Genomic DNA, 19,827 nt, shown 5'->3' with positions numbered 1-19,827 from the left:
GCTTGGAAGGACACAGTTTCAATGCTCTGCACCCAGTCAGGAGGGAGGAGGCTGAGCTGTCACCGTGCAACTTTCAAGAACTATGGTGACTGGAGGGAGCCAATCACCACAGTTCTTGAAAGTTGATCCCAAGCTCTGGTTTTTAGAAAGGCTGTTTAGATCAAGTTCACATGCTTATGCCTCTGGCTTGATGAAATGATCAGCCCATACAATTTCCAAGCAACCCACTCTGGGGAGTCACATTCAAAGGCAGGAAGGTCCTTTGGGACAAAACTATAGTAAAGCCAGGGACACCCAAGGAACAAAAAGGGATACATATTTATCTGCCTGCCGTGCTCCATGGTGGGCTCCAAGAGGCCTGCTCTTGTTCTTGCCAAGACCAGAGGGACATGCCATGTTACCTTGACCATTTAGAGATGGAAACCACACTGCGATTAGAGACCTGGTCTCTCACAGATTCTGTCCAGCCCCAACCCCAAACACTGACTGATCAAGCCACCAGCTGCCATTCCAGGGGAGTCAGATGACGAGTTCCTAAGTTTGGCCATCTGCAGGATGTAAGAAGAATAGAAGGAAGCTGGGCTTTGGCGGCCTGTGTTTATAATTAGCAGTGTAATGGTTTCAGGGCACTCGCTGAACGGAGCGTGCGTATTCCTGCTGCATCGCTGTATTGCGACCAGGGCGCCTGATTATTACAGATGTGTGTAGGAGCCAAGCACCCACTCCTATGAGGAAAGCTCCATAGGTGTCCTATTTAAGTCATGCCCATCAGGTTCAGTGGAGTTACCATAATAGGCAGGCAGAAAAGCCCTTAGTCCAAGGCATGAAGTATTTCATGCACCAAGCGTGTATTTACAGCACTCCCATCTCAGGTCCCTTATTATTAATATTTACTCTGTGCCACTGCTTGGACCCCATTTCCCTGAAATATTTCTGAATCAATGAAAAACAAAAAGTTAGAGCACAGCTGGGTTCTTTGACCTGCCTGGAAAGCAACTCCCAGAAAAGCCTCCACCATCTCCCATTCCAGCGTGCAGGAGCCACGGTGCTGTGCTGGTCAGGACTCTACACACAGGTGCTGAGGAAGATGCGACTGTCAACAAGGCTGCTACCCTCCAAGTGAGGGGGGTCCCCCACCACAGCAAGCCATGGGCCCTCATCTGCCTGGCTGACCCTGTGCCCCTTCTCACTTGTGTGGTCTCTTAGGTGGATTTTGCAGGCAGTGTGGGGTATGGGCTCCACCGGAGAAGCACAGTGGCTGCTGAGAACACCTTTTCAGGAAGCATCCATCTAGATGTGGGGACAGAGGGCATGAGGGCCGCAGGCAAACACGGGTTTGCACACAAACGCAGGTTGCCTTCTCCTTTTATCTGCAAGACACAAGGAAATGATCAGGAAGGTCAGAGGGCTCTGGGGACTCAGGATACTGAGGATGGGCGAGACACAAAAGGAGGGTGTTGAAAGGAACTCAAGCTATTAAAGACCCATCCACTTCCCCTCCCCAGCCAGGTGTCTGACTCACTCAAGACTCACAGCCTGAGGACCCGGCCCGAGTCCATACTCTGCCCTGAGCTGCTCTCCTCCCTCTCCTCTTCCTCTGCCACAGCTTCCCCCGCCATCCCTCCCTCCCTGGCCTTATCAATGACATGTAAATATCACTCTGATGACTTTCCCGGTGTAATCGGTTACCAGCATATTCTGCAAAGGATTCAATTAAAATGGAACCAGAGATCAGAGAGGCCTGGGAAGATGGGGAGCTACTGCCAAGTTCTTCTGACTAGGGGAAAGCAGCATTCCCCACCTGTGCCACCCAGAAACGGTGGCTGGCCTGGTGACAGCAGCCAGGGTAGCTTGAGCAGGACACAGTAACCACCCTCAGAAACCCCCTGGCGCTGTTGCTGGTGGGAGAGTGTCTGAGAAGAGCAGGAAAGTCATCTGCTTTCAGGAGAAGACGTCATTTTCTCCCAGCTGCTGATGGGAGGGGGCGGGGGAGGGACTCACAAAAGCAGGCACAGCCAGATATGGCCAGCGTTTTGAACAAATATCTTATGCCTTGTTTAAATCAGAGACAGTGGCAGATAAAGATGTATTTCATCCAGCTATTTGCTCAGGCTTTAGCCCTAATTCTATCGCAAACAATGTTCATTGTTTAATGTCTTTATATTCAGAAGTTGTTCCCATGCATATCTGCAAGGGAAGAAGCAGAATGCTGATAGCATTTGTGAGCTGTGCTGGCCTGGCAGGTTTCAGGAAGAAGAATGAGATCAACGCTGGAGTGGGAGGGCCCCACTCAGGGACCGGATTCTGTGCAGAGGCCAGACCTCAAGTGACACGGACAGCTCCACGCTGCCTGCCCCTAGGTCCCAGAGAGCAGAGATGGAGCAACTAGGACCACAGAGGCCTCTTCCGGAGCCAAGTCCTGGCAGGGAGGCCAGGTGGAGGAAGAGGAAGGGGCGCGGCTTCCTGTCTGTGTGTGATTCCTCCAAAGTAGGGCCCCGGCCTGGGCAGGAAAAAGATGGCCTTCTCTGATAGGAATGCTATTTAATTGTTTGAAACAATAGATCAGGGTCTTGGTAAAGGCATTATTTGAACTCAAATGTTTTGCCGAGTTATGAAAAAGGTTATTATGTGATCTTGATCCGATTAGGGTGGAAAGGAGCTAAATGATGGATGAAGCAATTGCTTTTTTGAAATACCAAAATTACAACAAGGTCGGGCTTAATCTTTGCAGCTATTCACTGAGATTTCTGAAACAGTTCAGGGTAGAGTGCAAATAGTATATTAAGAAGAAAAGAATAAAATATATTTGCAGTGGAACCTTATTGCTACCTATCCAAGATGGGGTGCACTCAGGAGGCCCTTGGGCAGCTGGCCCAGGTGTGAGAGAGAGAAGCATGGCCTGTGGTGAAGCCCAGAGGAGAGCAATGGAGGCAAATGTGGGAGACAGAATGTGGCACTGGACGTGGCCCAGGAATCAGGCCTCTCCTTAAGTCTCCAGACGAGGAAACAGAGGTAAAGTATCTTGCTGCAAGGCCGTCGATATATTGGTGGCACCACCAGTCCCAGGCCCAGTTCTTCTAACTCCTAGTACGGGGATCACAGAGAATTGGGCAGAGCACTGGAGGCTCCTGGAGTGGGGCTCCATTCCCAGGGTGGTGCCAGGTGGGTGAGGCCTAGCTTGGAGACAGAGAGAGAGACAGGCAGAAACTAAATTAGTGATGAGATTCAAAAGGTTAGATTGGTGATAAAAGAAGATTGAACGCAAGAATGCAGGGAGGAAGGAAGGAAGAGAGGTGAGGTCAGAGAGAATGCAGGGCTAGAAGACATGTGCCAGCAGCATGAGGGTTAACGGTGGGTTCCTAGGGTGACAGTCACAGGTCCTAGATACTCTCCCACCATGGTATGGCCACGGTGATGCCACTGTGCCCCTTAGAAATTTGAAAGTAAGGCTGGGTGCGGTGGCTCATGCTGGAAATCCCAGCACTTTGGGAGGCTGAGGCGGGTGGATCACCTGAGGTCAGGAGTTTGAGACCAGCCTGGCCAACATGGTGAAACCCCATCTCTATTAAGAATACAAAAATTAGCCAGGCATGGTGGTGCACACCTGTAATCCCATCTACTAGGGAGGCTGAGGCAGGAGAATCGCTTGAACCTGGGAGGTGGAGGTTGCAGTGAGCCAAGATCGTGCCACTGCACTCCAGCCTGGGTGACAGAGTGTGAGACTCTGTATCAAAAAAAAAAAAAAGAAAAGAAAAAGAAAAAGAAAAGAAAGAAATTCTAGAGTGGAACAGCCTCACTTAACTTCCTTTAAAAGTCTTTTAGGAATGTGAAGGAAATGCAGTTATTAAAGTAGAAAAAACTGAATTAACATGCCTTGATATACATTGCACACCTCTTTGCAGGGCACATGCAGGACTCAGGAACTCATTTGCATGTCTCTGAGGTGGAGAAAGGTTAGGAAGAGCTAGAGAGGGTTCCTCTTTCCCCAGGAAAAAAGGTTTGGCCAACAGAAACCAGCTGAATATGTGTGTGTGCACTGCGAACACTCCTGATGGGTAAGTGCTGGTTGAGGTAGGTGTGTGACATCAGTCTCTAGCAATTACAGAACTCTACGGTGGGAGGTCCCAGGCTCACAACCTATGGGTCCAGGCCAGAAAGTAGTAAGTAAAATAAAGGAGTATTGCATAATGGAGTCTGTTTGGATTATCAATTGCTGCATGACAAACTATGCCCATTCTTAAAGGCTGCAAACAGCAGTTGATTATGATGGCTCATGTTTCATGGGTTGACTGGACTCAAATGGGACCTAGCCCTAGAAATTCCAGAATGTTACTTCCACAACTCATTGATCAAGCAAGTCACTAAAGTCAGCCCAGATTCAAGTGTCTTTGTTTCCTATTACACATTCTTGCACCTGGTCTTTTTTTTCTTTCTTTTTTTTTTTTGAGACGGAGTTTCGCTCTGTCACCCAAGCTGGAGTGCAGTGGCGCAATCTCAGCTCACTGCAAACTCCGCCTCCTGGGTTCACGCATTCTCCTGCCTCAGCCTCCCAAGTAGCTGGGACTACAGGTGCCCGCCACCACGCCCGGCTAATTTTTTTGTATTTTTAGTAGAGACAGGATTTCACTGTGTTGGCCAGGATGGTCTCGATCTCCTGACCTTGTGATTCACCCACCTCGGCCTCCCAAAGTGCTGGGATTACAGGGGTGAGCCACCGCGCCCGGCCATACCTGGTCTTACTTTTATCTGCCCTATTGAATTCAAACACCAATTCAGTTTCTCTCTCTCTTTTTCTGTCTCTCTCTTTTTCCTCCTCCACAAACTTGCCCTTACCCACCAGGGAAAATGGCGTCAGCTTCTAGGACTCTCTATTGCTCAGCCTACTGTCTTGTGAGCACTGTACTGGGAGTAAGAGGATGTGGGCCTGTGACCTGGTGGCCTCTGAGCAAGACACCTTGCCTCTGTTTCCTCCCCGTGAGCCCACTTTGCCTCTGTTTCCTGCCTGTCACTGAGGGGCAGCTGGTCACATCACAACGGAGCATATGGAGTGAGAGGCATCTTTGGAAAGACAGTCCACTATAGTGCCTTAAATTGTATTCTTTCCAAATGAACCCACTTTGCTTTGCATATTAATTGCATAGATACAGCCTTTAAAATCATAACTATACTCTCTCCATTTTATTTCAAAATATGCAACCTTTCCAGGTCCATATTTTTATTTTCCTGTTTTTGATAGAGACATAGTACAATAAATATTCCACTTTCCTTTTTACACATCTATGAGAAAAGTGACAAAGCAAACGTGATGACAAATGGCAACTGACGTACAGGGAGGTTCCGGGGCACGCTAGGGACTGCGGTGCAGTGGAGTGTGTGTGCCCGTCTAACAGAGGCGGCTGCCTCTCGCTGCAGCTGATTATTGTCACGTGAGAAAGACTGTTGATTATATGGCCTACAATTTACTTTAAAACACTTCAGCATATTCAGTGTGATACATATGTGGATATAATTTAATTTTAATCTACTCCCTAGATGCAGTTAACATTTGAAGTACTCTTCAAATTAGAAATCCATACTCCAGGGATGGTTAGTTATCATTTGAAAGACCCTAATCAGAAGTCTGCATTCCAGATGCAAACGCTTCAGACATTGCTATCTGAATCTGCCATAAATGGTTCATCAATAATCCTAAGAAGGGAGGCTATACTCCTGGTGCCTCTGGTTAACACCTGCCATGCACAGTAGGTGTACCCACCCTGTCTTCAGGTGAGTGCTGCCACTTAATCACTGCAACTCCAGGCTCCCATCAGCCCCACTGAAATCAGGAGACCATTGGAATGGCCAAATCTTCTACAGTCAAACCTGGCCTACCACAGAGAGCAACCACAGAGTTTCCACAAATTCAGGTTGTATTAGTCCATTTTCACACTGCTGATAAAGACATACCCAAGACTGGTTAATTTACAAAGAAAAAGAGGTTAAATGGACTCATAGTTCCATGTGGCTGGGGAGACCTCACAATCATGGTGGAAGGTGAAAGGCACGTCTTACATGGCAGCAGACAAGAGAGAAATGAGAATCAAGCCAAAGGGGCTTGGTTATAAGCTTATATAACTTACAAGTTTTATAAGGTTATAACCTTATAAAACTTTTATAAGGTTATAACCTTATAAAACTATCAGATCTCATGAGAGTCAGTCACTACCACAAGAACAGTATGGGGGAAACCACCCCCATGATTCAATTAACTCCCACTGGGTCCCTCCCACAACACATGGGAATTAATGGAAGCTACAATTCTAGATGAGATTTGGGTGGAGACACAGCACAGGTGCTCCCCTCATTAATGTATTTCTCAATGCCTTAGTAAAGAAAGGGTCTACAGGGTTGGGCACAGTTGCTCACATCTGTAATCCCAGCACTTTGGGAGGCTGAGGTGGGTGGATCTCCTTAAGTCAGGAGTTCAAGACCAGTCTGGCCAACATGGCAAAACCCCATTTCTACTAAAAATACAAAAATTAACCAGGCATGGTGGTATACCTGGAATCACAGCTACTTGGGAGGCTGAGGCAGGAGAATTGCTTGAACCCTGGAGGTGGAGATTGTGGTGAGCCACGACTGCACCACTCCACTCCTGAGCTCCAGCCTGGGTGACAGAGTAAGACTCTGTCTCATTCCTATCTCCCTAAATCCTTCGATTCTCTCCTCTATATTGTGCCAGGGAAACTCAGGCATCTCAGCATCACTAATTGTAGGCCACTGTGGAGTCCCAGTTTTAGTAAAACAAACAAGTAAACTGTTAGATCCACCTCCAATGGCACAAGCTCACATACAAAATCCAAAATCTGTAGTAAATGCTGATCCATTAATTTGGTCCAATCTACTGTTTTCTTCCTCCACCCCCAGGCTGGCACCCCTAGAAACCACTCCCACAAATGCTTCTCAGGTTTCTAAATATATACATCAGTAAAGGCTTGCATTCCTTTTAGTGTGTAACTTATTTCTTTCTGGGCCATAAGGTGTACCTGTACCCCTGAGATTGAGCCTAGTTATGGGTCTAGGAGGATCATGGGCTGGTTATGGAGGGTCATGAAGATAATAGTCATCTGTTTTCAAAGTATCTGCCCCAGGTGATGTTATCACAGAGTTTTCAAGCAAACAAGCCTAGGTTCTCAATTGCCACTTCTACTGGCAATTGAGACTCGGATGTTAGTTTCATCTGACAATCCATCCAACCAGATGTTCCCATTCTGTTTCAGGAGCCTATTTCCCCCAATCAGTGCCCTGGTTTCTACATAAGAAACTTCGAAAGACTGTGAGTTCAACTGTTGTAATTGGGCAACCTACACAAATTAAATTTTGTGTTTAATTTTCAGCAATGTGAGCACTATGGCAAAAAGAAACACGAGATTATTCTAGGGCTGGCGTGGAAGCTTTCCGTTTTTAGATCATGGCTTGGGCTAAAGGTTAAATGACTTGGGCTTGTCATTTTCTTTCTGTATGTGCTAAAATGCATTCAAAAGAATCCATCCCACATCATAGGTCTTATAGTAATTATTATTACCAGAATGGACAAGGGCAGCAGACCCTCCGGCTCCCAAAGCACATGCCTAAATTGATGCTTCATCTAAATTTCCCAAAGGTAATGGCTTGATTAACTGTGATGCACCTCATGGCTTACTAGTGTCCCATTTTCTGTTGTTAATGATCTTGGCATTGGGTTCAAACCAAAGTGCACCACTAACCAATTCCCAGATCCCATCATTGCAAGTCTATGTCCTGGGGCCGCTCCAGGTACCAACTGTGTATCAGTCAGCATCCAATCAGACCACAGAGAATACACAGTAACTTGCTTTTTTTCCTTTTTTCCTTTTTTTTTTTTTTTTGAGACGGAGTCTTGCTCTGTTGCTCAGGCTGGAGCACGGTGGCACGATCTGGCTCACTGCAAGCTCCGCCTCCCAGGTTCACGCCATTCTACTGCCTCGGCCTCCCTGGTAGCTGGGACTACAGGTGCCCACCACCACGCCCAGCTAATTTTTTGTGTTTTTTCGTAGATATGGAGTTTCATCATGTTAGCCAGGATGGTCTCCATCTCCTGACCTCGTGATCCACCCGCTTCAGCCTTCCAAAGTGCTGGGATTATAGGCATGAGCCACCGTGCCTGGCCAATACACAGTAAATTGTACAGGCAAAGTTTGATATAAAGAATTAGTCATAGAAGGAGGTGGAACTTGTAGTGAGCTGAGATCTCTCCACTGCACTCCAGCCTGGGCAACACAGGGAGACTCTCTCTCAAAAAAAAAAAAAAAAAAAAAAAGAATGAGTCATAGGAGATGAAAATAATAGGGAAATTGGTGAGCGTTAAAGAGAATTCTAAAGAATTACAGAATTCAGATATAAGGAGCAGCCCTGGTCCCTAAGGCTGAAATAGAGAGCCCAGGGACAAGACTGAATCAGGTTTAAATTCTAGGCCTTTTGGAGAGGGCTCAGCTGTGACCCACCAGATGGCACAGAAATCCTTTGCTGTAGTGCTGTGCAGGTGGAGGAAGCTGTCCACAAGGAGGTACTGAGCCTCAGAACTTTGCTGCAAAGCCACGAGTGGGCATCCAGGAAAAGCCATTCACAGAAAGGTGCCTCCTTGGTGCTCTCAGTGGCAAAGCTGCTCAAGGGGGTCCTGAGAGAAGCTGCTGGCTTCTGGGCATTGCCAGCCCTCGTGTACCTTCAGAACCAAGTGCCAGAGAAACCACATGCTGACAAAGCCTGGAGAGGAGCACAGAATAAGGAAGAGAAAATCCTTCCTCCTCCCATGTCCCTCCAACATCCTCTCCTGAAAAAGCATCACCACATTCCGGCTGGCAAAGGAAGAATATTCACAGGGCTCATCTGTATTGTAGCAGAGCAGGCAATGAAGGGTGCATTTAAAGATGAGATGCAATAAACTGGGAAGTTGAATACCTACTTTTACACTTACAAGTGTTCTAGTTTAGACAGTGAATTATATAGTTTCCCTGATCATAAGAGTACTTAAAAAATAATTTCTTATTAGTATAATGAGTAAGTGTTACTCATGTACTTTCACTCTCGCATGAATGGCATTTGGGAATTTTGCAAGCCCAGTAGACCAACATCTTGGGAGTAGCACCTTTGGTCTGAAGTCCTGTTTGCTTTTTTTGTCTCACCATTTATTGGATTATAATATTGCCTAATTCCACCAAAATAAGAGTTGACTCTGCTATTAAAACACTGTCTTATTTTCATCTCAGAGTGAATCTTTCATACACATTGTTTTTCAGAGTGCCTGTAGAGACAAGAGTGAGGACCTCACAAGTTGTATGACTTTTTATGCATGCTCATCAATAAATGTTTACATTTTACAGCTTAGTTCTGCTTGGCACAGAGCCCAGGCAGATCAGTCATCAAGCCATCAGATCAAGTCATCAGATCTTCCAGTTTTTAAAGAAACAACACAAACGTGGATTTTCATACACAGTCTTACAATTTGTAAATGTTGGCAAATAAATTTGGCCAATGTTGAAGGCCAAATACACCACATCTCTGTAACCTTGGGCAGGTTCCTGAACCTCTCTGTGCTTCCACTTCCTTATCCATCAAAGGGAAATCATGATAATGAATAGTACTTCATAGGGTTGTTATGGGCTAAACTGAATATCTAGAGACCGGACACAGAAGTACTGTGTGTACTGATCATTTAAAAATAAATAAGTAAATTTCTGCCAGCCGTCTGCCCACGGGCTGCCCACTTTTGACATCTCCCTGCCAGGCTTCAAGTTGCCCATTTGCATGTGCTATTAGCCCCACTGGCTCATCTATGGAGGGGAAGAAGTAATACTTACAACAAAAGTACACCAAATGAAGCAGCTTCGCCTATAAGCTGTAAAAGTGGTCGTACTGGAAGAAATCTTCCAGACACATTTCTCAACAAGAGTGCCTTCTCTTCCCTTCTGCTGTGCTGCTGTCACTAGGCTAGAGGCAAACATATGTATCCCTGCTGCCAAACACTCAGAGTGGATTCAGTTGAGTTCTGGGCACAGGGTAGGTGCTCAGTAAATTGTTGACTTATCTGGACACAGTAAACACATATGCTCGTGTGTGCTCAGACACCAGATGCCTCATTTGGAAACCATCTTTCCCTGGTAGAAATATCGGCCCCACACTTTGGCATTTAAAGCTCCAGAAATCAGTCTAGTAGTTTCTATTTAAGTTGGACCCACTGATTAAAATTTTGAAATTCCAATCAGGACTTCTAATCTTTCCTCCAGAGCAGTCAGAGTTGTTACCTCGGGAGTAGGGAGGTCTCAACCTTGAGCACAGACAGAAGGTTGTGGATTTTTCTTTTTTTTTTTTTTTCTGAGATAGATGTTGCCCAGGCTGGAGTGCAATGGCATGATCTTAGCTCACTGCAACTTCTGTCTCCCAGGTTCAAGTGATTCTTGTGCCTCAGCTTCCTGAGTAGCTGGGATTACAGGCATGCACCACCATGCCCGGCTAATTTTTGAATTTTTAGTGGAGACACCGTTTTGCCATATTGGCCAGGCTGGTCTCAAACTCCTGACCTCAGGTGATCTGCCTGCTTCGGCCTCCCAAAATGCTGGGATTACAGGTGTGAGCCACCGTGCTTGGCCTGGTTGTGGCTTCTTTAGGAAGCCTGCTTGCTTCCTCCTTTCCTCATACCTCACGTCTCTGAGCACCAAAGAAATGAAGAGGGAGGAAGAGAGAAAAGTAGCTTGGTACTGGTGAAGGAAGGGATTGTTAGAGGAGGCAGGATATCTCCACGCCAGGCTTTCAGCTCACAGGCAGATGGCCAGGCAGCAGAACTCCCCAGCAATCTCCAGGTGGAAGTCATGCAGAGAGCACTCCCACTTGGAATGACCTGCTCAGCGCCTCTGTACCCTCACATGAGTGTGGCTGTGGCGGCCAGAAGACTGGACGCACTGTGACGCCCTCTCCATCCCCCCATGCGGTCACCCACCCCTGGGAGCCTGGTCTCTGAGTGTTTCAGGCAGTTTTTCTTGGGGTACTGTCTCACATCCCAACTTGTGCTTAGCATGTTGAGCTAATGCCTTTGGTGGTAAATAGATAAATTCTCACTTCTATCTTCATACCCAATAAACTACACTTACAATACTTACACAGTACTCCCGGACTAGGGATAAAGCCCGTTGGAAGGGTTGCGGCCAGAAAGAGTGAGAGCCCTTTCCACTCTGGCGGACGCCCATCCTGGATGCGCCTGAGAAGGCTTTGTTTATGGGAGACACCTGGCTCTCCGGTTCCTGAGTCCTTGGAGGAAAGTGAAAATTTCCCCAAGAGGGAGAAATCCTTGAAACCCAGTGCATCTTATACATTGTTAATAACACAGGTCCAGTGGGACTATTTGATTGTCACTAGAAAAATTTCCCAGGAGGAAACATTCACAACATCGTATTTTAGCTCATTTCAACTCAGCAAAACAGAGCTTAATGATTAAAAGTCTGATTCTAAAGTCAGTCTGCCTGGGCTTGCATCCTAACTCTACCACTTCCTAATTACGGAATAAACTTCACTCAACTATACCTTGGTTAACTTATCTTTGAAATGAGGGCATTAATAGTACCTCCTCCATAGGGTTCTGGTGATAATTAAGTGAACTGACACACGTAAGCTTAGGACACTGGACGGCATACAGCAAGTGCTCAACAAACATTGACTATCCACTGTTGTTGTTAATACTACTGCCCCAACTGCATTAGCAACTTATTTTCTTGTTGAGCAAGGTGAATCACAGTTTTGTGCAGGGTACAAAACTGTGGGTCTATGCAGATGCATTTACTTGAACAGCAAAATATTGTGTTTAGAATAACATAGGAAAAATAGAGGAAGGGAAACAGTACTGTTGAAAACCATTGAACTGGGTGTAAAAAGATTCATGTATGTTTTTATAAAGCAAGCAAGGGAATATTGACTAGTTGCTTGAAACTTTATGTTGAGAATAAAATAACAGTGTCTACTACTCTCAAGAAAGTGATCATCTGGGAGACCCACGAGTCAATAGGCAGTCCCAGCACAGCACAGCACAGCACAGCACAGCTGTGTGGGGTAAAGCACGAGGCGTCTTGGGAGTGTAATGGAGGGGTATTTTGCTCAATCTTTGGGCAAAATTAGCTTCTTGAAGGAGGTAGCATCTAAGCCAAGAAGTGAACGCTGATTTAGAATTATGGATAGAGAGGGGGAAATTATTCTGAATAGAAAGAGAAACACACACAATGGCCCGTAGAAGAGAGAGTGGTCTGGGAACTACAAGTAATTCAAAATGGCACATGGCTGGTGCATTAGTGCTTACAGGAGAAAGTGGCAGCAAGCAGACCACAGAGGTCCTTCTAGATCATGTAATCCAGTCTGACCCTTGTTTGAAGGTGATGGGGAGCTGATGAAGGCGGTATTATGCCTAAGGGCCATTCTTTATTGCACAAGGTAAATGGATAGGGGGTCCCGGTTAGAGACAAGCATACCCTTTAGGGGACTTTTGTAGTAATCCAGGTTAGGAGAAAATCATAGCCTGAGATGGGGTGATGGCAACTGGAACAGAGAACAGCAGAAGGATTTGAGAGATTTGTAAGTCAAAATCCAAATGCCGTGGTGATTGAATGGATGTGAGCTGAGGAAAAGGGGAGAAGAGGACATAAGACAAACATCAATGTTTCTGGTTTGGACAAGTGAGCATATGGTTTTCTGAAAAAAGGGAAAGGAAGAACAGATTTAAAGGAAAACAACATGGAATGGGTTTTGAGGTTATCGTGCTGACGGTGCCTGTGGACGCTCCAGTAGGGAGGAGGTGTCGGCTGTTAGATACACGGCAGAAAAGAGCTCTGGCTGAGAAATCTCACACACCGGCACACACATGCACACATATGCATGTGCACACACCTACACACGTGTACACATGCACAGGCAGGTGCACACACCCATACACACACGCACACATGCACACAAGTCCATATAACATACACATGCACACACCAGCACATGAACATGCACAGACACGCATGCCTTGGCCCTGTCCCTGTGATTCTATGAAATACTGTTATTAAGAGCATTGGGAGTAGTCAGTCAGGATTTCAATTACTAGGTGAGTACCTCATCCTTCCAAAACTGCCTCTTCAAATGACTGACATAGTCCTAAGGATCAAATCAACCTCATTCAGAAATCCAGTCTTTGATCCCCACACTTTGCCTGGCACTACTCTGACCAAGAGCCCAGTGAAGCCCTCACACCGCAGCTGGTCATCACTCTACACAGTGATGATCAGATGCCTCCCTGGGACAAGAAGAGGATGTGTCTATCACTCAGCAGGTGATGGGCACTGACAGTGGCTTTGTGAGGTGTTGGTTTGTGCACACCCCCATGCACTTGGCCCCTCTCGGCTTTGGGATTTGTCTTTGCAGCCCCGTCATTGTTCTTGGAGAATAGATGCCCAGAAACAGCCTGCAGAAGACAGCAGAGAACCGCGCTGCAGCAGGGCTCCCCTCCGCCCCCCATCAGGCACAGGCAGGGATGATCACCTTCCTCAGCCAACATCAAAGCACGTTAAATGTTGGAGGTAATGCTGTCTTTGGTGCTGAAAAGTCACTCCCCCCAAACACTCACCAGGGCATCTGGGGAAAAATGAGCCCCTTGCCATCTACCAGATGTGTTTATTGTGGGGGAAAAAAAAGCCTAAGCAAATCTCCCCAATAGGTCAGAATCTTAACAAGGATAGTAATTCCCTTAACATTCAGATGCAGCATTAACCACATCCATAAACTAAATCTACAAACAGCAGAAATAATAATAAAAAGAGCTATTTATGGAGGCAATGTATGAGAGGTGATAGTAAAGAGACTCCCTTCCCGTCGCTGTCAGCCCCTGAGCTCTGTGATTCTGAATAGCTGACAGCCTTCCAACCTCATAAATTCCAAGAACCGCAGCCACTGGGAGCAGCACAGCCTCCGGCCCCTCTGTGCCTTCGGTTTCTTACAGAAAGGTAAAATGACCAGCACGCATACATTGTAATGGGACATAAGGTGAAGGAGGTCTTTTGCTTTCATTCTAAAGCAGAAATTGTCCCAGTATTTATGGGAAATCACTAACTCTGTGTGTGTTTTCAAGTTTTCATGTATTAATGAGCAAAATTCTCGGTGCAGCTAACCAGGCTGTGTCCATGCTATACGGACAGTGTCCTTCTGAGACACTGGAAGCCGGAGGCTGAGCCATTTGGGTGTTGGACAGCAGCAACAGTTTCCGAAGGAAACCCTGGAGAAGATTCTATAGCAGAGAAAATAGAGTACAGGCAGAAGTGGGTGCAAAATACTAACAATGCTTTATGATCAAATTATCCCTTTTCTTCTTGATTTCAAAGCCCTGAACACAGAAATTCAATCTCAAAGATTTGTCTGCGGTCAGCATCCTTGCCCCATTTCACAGATGGGGAGACAGGTCCAGAGAGTGAAAAGAGCAGCCCACACCAGCAGCAGGGCTATGAAGAGAACCTTTCTGCTCCCACCCAGGCTGTGGCCCACCCTTCTGAGTTGGAGTCAGAGCAAAGCCTCCGACCGGAACAGAAACAAAATCAACTCAGCCTTTCCTCCTTCAGAGGGGGTCAGGGCTAATCCCCAGATGCTGGAAGTGAGAGGCCTTTGGAGGAAGAACCCTGAAAAGCAAGGCTCCCATCTGCTCTTTGTGGACATTTAATATCTCAGGGCGATTTCTGCAGAGCAAAGTTCACCCCAGGCTCTGGGCTGGATATTTCCTTCCTCACAGGCATGCAGGGGCTGTGAGCTATTGGTGTCCCTGGCCATGACGCTTCCACCCCTGAAGAGACTTGAATCAGAAGCAGATCAAGTGGTTTCTGTATGATGATGGCTTAGAAATGATGAGCGGTGGTAGGAACATGAGATAGGATCATCATCTTTAATCCTGCACCAGCGCCAGCACAGTTGGTCATTTGCTTGTGTGGAACGTCAGTTTCAGAGGGGGCGATTCCATTTATGAAGGATGTGGTGTTTTCCCATCAGGCGGATGAAATTGACTTCCGTTGATGATAGGATGCCTGCACATTTGAAAACAGGAAAGCATTTGCTTTGCTACAGTTCACTTTTTGGTTAAATAGTATTGAAAGAGGTAGGGTGATAAAACTCCTTTTGTCACTTTTCAGCCCTGAGGGAAAAAAGGGAGGGTAGCAAAATATAGAAAAGACGGCAATTATAAAATAGAACCCAAATAAATGCTAATCTTGGCTACCTTTTTTTTTTTTTTTTGAGATGAAATCTTGCTCTGTCACTTAGGCTGGAGTGCAATGATGCGACCTCGGCTCACTGCAACCTCCGCCTCCCGGGTTCAAGCGATTCTCCTGCCTCAGCCTCCTGAGATGCTGGAATTACAGGCGCCCACCAACAAGGCCAGCTATTTTTCGTATTTTTAGTACAGACAGGGTTTCACCGTGTTGGCCAGGCTGGTCTCGAACTCTTAACCTCAGGTGAGTCACCTGCCTCGGCATCCCAAAGTGCTGGGATTACAGGCATGAGCTACTGTGCCCGGCCAGCTACCTCTCATTTTCAAGGAAACTTCAGGCAACCACTTAATAAACCCAGAGTCAAAACAGTCTCTAATTTTGACATTATCAACCTGTGTGAAATGTGATAAGAAACAAAAGCCATCGTGCAGCTATGAGGGCAGTAATTATTGTAACACTTGAAGTGCCCTGGGGATGAAGCATGAGGCTCCACACAGAGTCTTGGACTGCTATCCATTCTGCTTTGGGGAAATTTGATTGTCTATGCCTTTTCCTCTTTCGCTTTTGTTTTCCAAACACAGAGACCAAATGCAGAAGAGCAAAGCAGAGAGAAAACTGGGTTTTTTGGTCCTATCTCCTGCTCGTCTCTCTCTTCCTCCTTTGTCGGCTTTCCTCCTACCCTCTGCAAACTTTGCCTCCTGCTAACCCTTCAATCATTTCTGTCTTCAGATGCCTGCCTTCTTCCTTGATTTAACTGATGTTAACACAGTACATCTCAGTTTTTCTCTAGACTGACACCATTCCGGTTAAAAAATATATCAATGTGTCCTGGAATATTTCAGTGTCGCTTCTTAAACCCAGCAGAATTTTTTCCCATCATAGAAGATGTGTAGACGTGTAGGGAGAGATGTGTCCTCAGACCACTGGCATCTCAGGGAAGGTAACCTCAAGACTGATTTCATTTGTGAGCAAATCACAAAACAATAACACTCTTAATGATTTTGCCTCCCAAGCTATTATAACCTGAAGACGAAGGGCACTAAAAACAAACCCACTGAAACCCTTCATAATCAGACCAACCTGGACTCTCAAAACAGTGTATCAAGAATGAAATTCAGAATCTCAGCACTTTGCGGGGCCAAAGCAGGCAGATCACTTGAGGTCAGGAGTTTGAGACCAGCCTGGCCAACATGGTGAAACCCCGTCTGTACTAAAAATATAAAAATTAGACCGGCGTGGTGGAAGTGCCTGTAATCCCAGCTACTCGGGAGGTTGGGGCAGGAGAATCACTTGAACCAGGGAAGCAGAGGTTGCAATGAGCGAAGATCGTGCCACTGCCCTTAAAGAATGAAATGAGTTAATAAAGACACAGGAAAGTCAAGTTTTGGTGGGAGTCATTGAGAATGAAAGCTTCTAAAAGGCAAATCTACATCTGTTTAGGGTTCTTGGTCTTTGTTTAAAGTAAGACATGATGCTTTCTGCAAGAAAGACAAGGTCTTTCATGGAAGAGAGCTGCCTGTGATGGCCACATGAGTGAACAGGGCTGATGCAAACAGCACAAGAACCCCATCAAGCTGCTAGAATACGAATACTCAGACTGTGCCCCAAGTCTTAGTTTGGGGCCCCAGAAATAATCCCCAGGACTAGGATTTAAGTGCAATTAGTTTATTTGATATGAGATTCAGAGAGCACTTATAGGACAGAAAGCAAGACAGAAACAGAATGACAGACAAGAAAGGGTTCCTTGTCAAGTGAGTTACAACTATAGGTACCCGCAGCTCTAAACTGCTGTGGAAATCCAGGAGCCGGTGTAGCAGATGTACTTCCGAGGGTCCCGCCATCTGTAATTGGCTGAGTTGTCCCAGGAGTCATGGATCCCATGGCAGCCAGAGAACACTTATGGGAGAAGAAATGTACATGCTGGCAGCTGGAAATCCAGGGCTCCAAAGTGGTGAGGGAAGAAGGATATGGATGGGGCACTGACAGCCCCCACACAGGCTCCCAGGACCCCTCAAGGCCTCTTATTTCCATATTACAACAGCATATTAAACAACACTCAGAAGCATGTGGCTCTTTGGTTAGTGATGATTGTAAAGGGTGGCCCTGAGTTGTGTCAGTTGGGAGTACTAATGGTTTCGATAAGTTAGTAGCTGAGTGCTCCATGGAGGTGTGAGCCCTGCCTGAGAGGAGTTTGGAGCAAAAAGTATTTCTAGGCAGTATTCCTATAAATCCTACAGCAAAAAAATTGCATATATCCATTGCACATTTATTCCTCCACAGGCAGAGAAGCAGGAGACGGCAGCTCCTTAACCCACCAGCTGGAGAATCCTCTACAGCAGTGTTCTCTGCAGCAGTGTTCTTGGGCATCCCTGTACCCTCAACGTACCTTGACCCAGCATTTGACGCATAGCAAATGTGCCAAATAAATGTGCGAAAAATGAATTAATGGATGGATGAACGGATGATGAGCGCTATGGTTTGGATACAGTTTGGTCCTACCAAGTCTCATGTTGAAGTGCAATCCCCCATGGTGGAGGTGGGGCCTGGTGGAGGGGCTTTGATCATGGGGGTAAATCCCACATGAACATCTTGGTGCTGTCCTCCCAGTAGTGAGTGAGTTCTCACTCTAATAGTTCCTAGGAGAATTGATAGTTTTAAAAAAGCCTGGTACCTCCTCCCTTTTACCTCTTGCTTCTTCTCTTGCCTGGTGATGCCTGATCTCCTTCCCCCTCCGCTGTGCGTGGAAGTTTCTGAAGCCCTCACCAGAAGTAGATGCTGGCGCCATGTTTCTTGTATAGTCTGCAAAGCTGTGTGCCAAAGAAACCTCTTTTCCTTACAAATTGTCCAGCTGCAGGTAATCCCTTATAGCAACACAAAAACAGACTAAGACAATGAGTCACAACTGCAATGAAAAGTGTAGTCTTTGAAAATTTGGCAGTGACATACCTGGAGGTTTATAATAGTTTGATCTACACAGGGTGACACAAGACAGCAACCACCTGTATAGCATTGGGCTGTTATATCCATCAGACTTGAGGATAATCTTCTGAGGGCAGGGACGGTGTCCATTTCTTGCCATCGAGTTTCCAGTGCTCACAACAAAGATTCATCAGATGGGCCGGGCATGGTGGCTCACACCTGTAATCCCAGCACTTTGGGACGCTGAGGCGGGCAGATCACGAGGTCAGCAGTTCGAGACCAGCCTGGCCAACATGGTGAAACCTTGTCTCTACTAAAAAATAAAAATAAAAAATAAATTAGCCAGGTATGGTGGCACACGACTGTAGTCCCAGCTACTCGGGAGGCTGAGGCAGGAGAATCTCTTGAACCCAGGAAGTGGAAGTTGCAGTGAGCCAAGATTGTGCCATTGCACTCCAGCCTGGACGACAGAGCAAGACTCAGTCTCAAAAAAGAAAAGAAAAGAAAAGAAAAAGGTTCATTGGATGAATGAATGAATAAATAACCAATGTAAAAGCAGAGGATGGTATAGTTGTTAAGCGTGTGGACTTGGGAGCTATGTTGCTTAGGTTCAAATACAAGCGCCACAGCCTTGAGCAAGTTATTTAAACCCTCTGTGGCTCAGTTTCCTCATGTATAAAATGAGGATCATGATAGTGTCTATCTCACAGCACTGTTGTGAGGATTAAATGAGAATTCACTTAAAAAACTTAGAACAGTCCCTACGGAATGGTAAGTCATATAGAAACGTTTGCTCTTATTATGGAATCTCAGAGTGTCCTCAATATCAATAGAAATTATTTTTTCCAAAAAAATGGAAATACAGCCATTGTGAGAGGTGAGGCCATCTGGACTTCCTGGGTAGAGTGGGGACTTGGGCAACTTTTCTTACAAGAGGATTGTTAAATGCACCAATCAGGAACTTTCCTGCCTTACAAGGGGATTGTAAAATGCACCAGTCATCACTCTGTAAAATGCACCAATCAGTGCTCTGTAAAATGCACCAATCAGCAGGATTCTAAAAGTAGCCAATCGTGGGGAGGATTGGAAAAAAGGCACTAACAGGACAGAAACAGAACATGGGAGAGGACAACAAGGGAATAAAAGCTGGCCAGCACTAGCCTGCAGCAGCAGTCTGCTCGGGTCCCACGGAAGCTCTGTACTTTGGCTCTTTGCCACTTCACAACAACCTTGCTGCTGCTCACTCTTTGGATCCGTGCCATATTTAAGAGCTGTAGTACTCACCACCAAGGTCTGGGGCTTCTTTCTTGAAGTCAGCCAGACCACGAACCCACCGTCAGGAGCCAACTCCGGACACAATTGGACCAAAATGGCCTTTTAACTAAGTTCTAAGTCCCACGTTCATTATCTGCAGAACTTTGGGATTTCAGGACATAATTCCAGGCAAATGAGTTTCTACAGCCTCAATATATTTGAAAAAAAAAAAACAAACAAAAAAAGTTAAATCAATGAAAATCTAGACCAGGGATCAAGAAATTTGGGTTCCTGTCCTGATTCTGGCTAATGCATGTCTTAGCTTGACTTAGTTAAAAGGTAAAGAGAAGCAACATTAGAGAAGCATTTTGAGCATTTTTTAAAGGGG

The 19,827-nt window shown here is 46.0% G+C and overlaps 1 protein-coding gene across 4 annotated transcripts; it reads right to left on the bottom strand.

Moving 5' to 3' along the window:
- Positions 1-14,331: 14,331 nt before the first annotated feature.
- On the bottom strand, positions 14,332-18,475 carry LOC116271449. 4 transcript variants are annotated; one of them, XM_031658708.1, is made up of 4 exons: positions 18,213-18,475; positions 17,952-18,127; positions 17,039-17,162; positions 14,332-15,083 (listed from the first exon to the last, which is right to left on the bottom strand). In XM_031658708.1, the coding sequence occupies exons 1-4, from the start codon at positions 18,343-18,345 to the stop codon at positions 15,001-15,003; spliced, it is 516 nt and encodes a 171-aa protein (XP_031514568.1). In that variant the 5' UTR covers positions 18,346-18,475; the 3' UTR covers positions 14,332-15,000. The 4 variants fall into 4 exon arrangements, with proteins under 4 accessions (XP_031514568.1, XP_031514569.1, XP_031514566.1 ...); XM_031658709.1 differs by having other exon boundaries at positions 17,952-18,073; XM_031658706.1 differs by having other exon boundaries at positions 17,039-18,127.
- Positions 18,476-19,827: the final 1,352 nt, after the last annotated feature.

The sequence above is a fragment of the Papio anubis genome, chromosome 19 (assembly GCF_008728515.1).
Source record: "Papio anubis isolate 15944 chromosome 19, Panubis1.0, whole genome shotgun sequence".
NCBI classification, from domain to species: domain Eukaryota; kingdom Metazoa; phylum Chordata; class Mammalia; order Primates; family Cercopithecidae; genus Papio; species Papio anubis.
The sequence above is the reverse complement of the archived record's forward strand: the minus strand, read 5'-3'. Positions and strand labels throughout refer to the sequence as shown.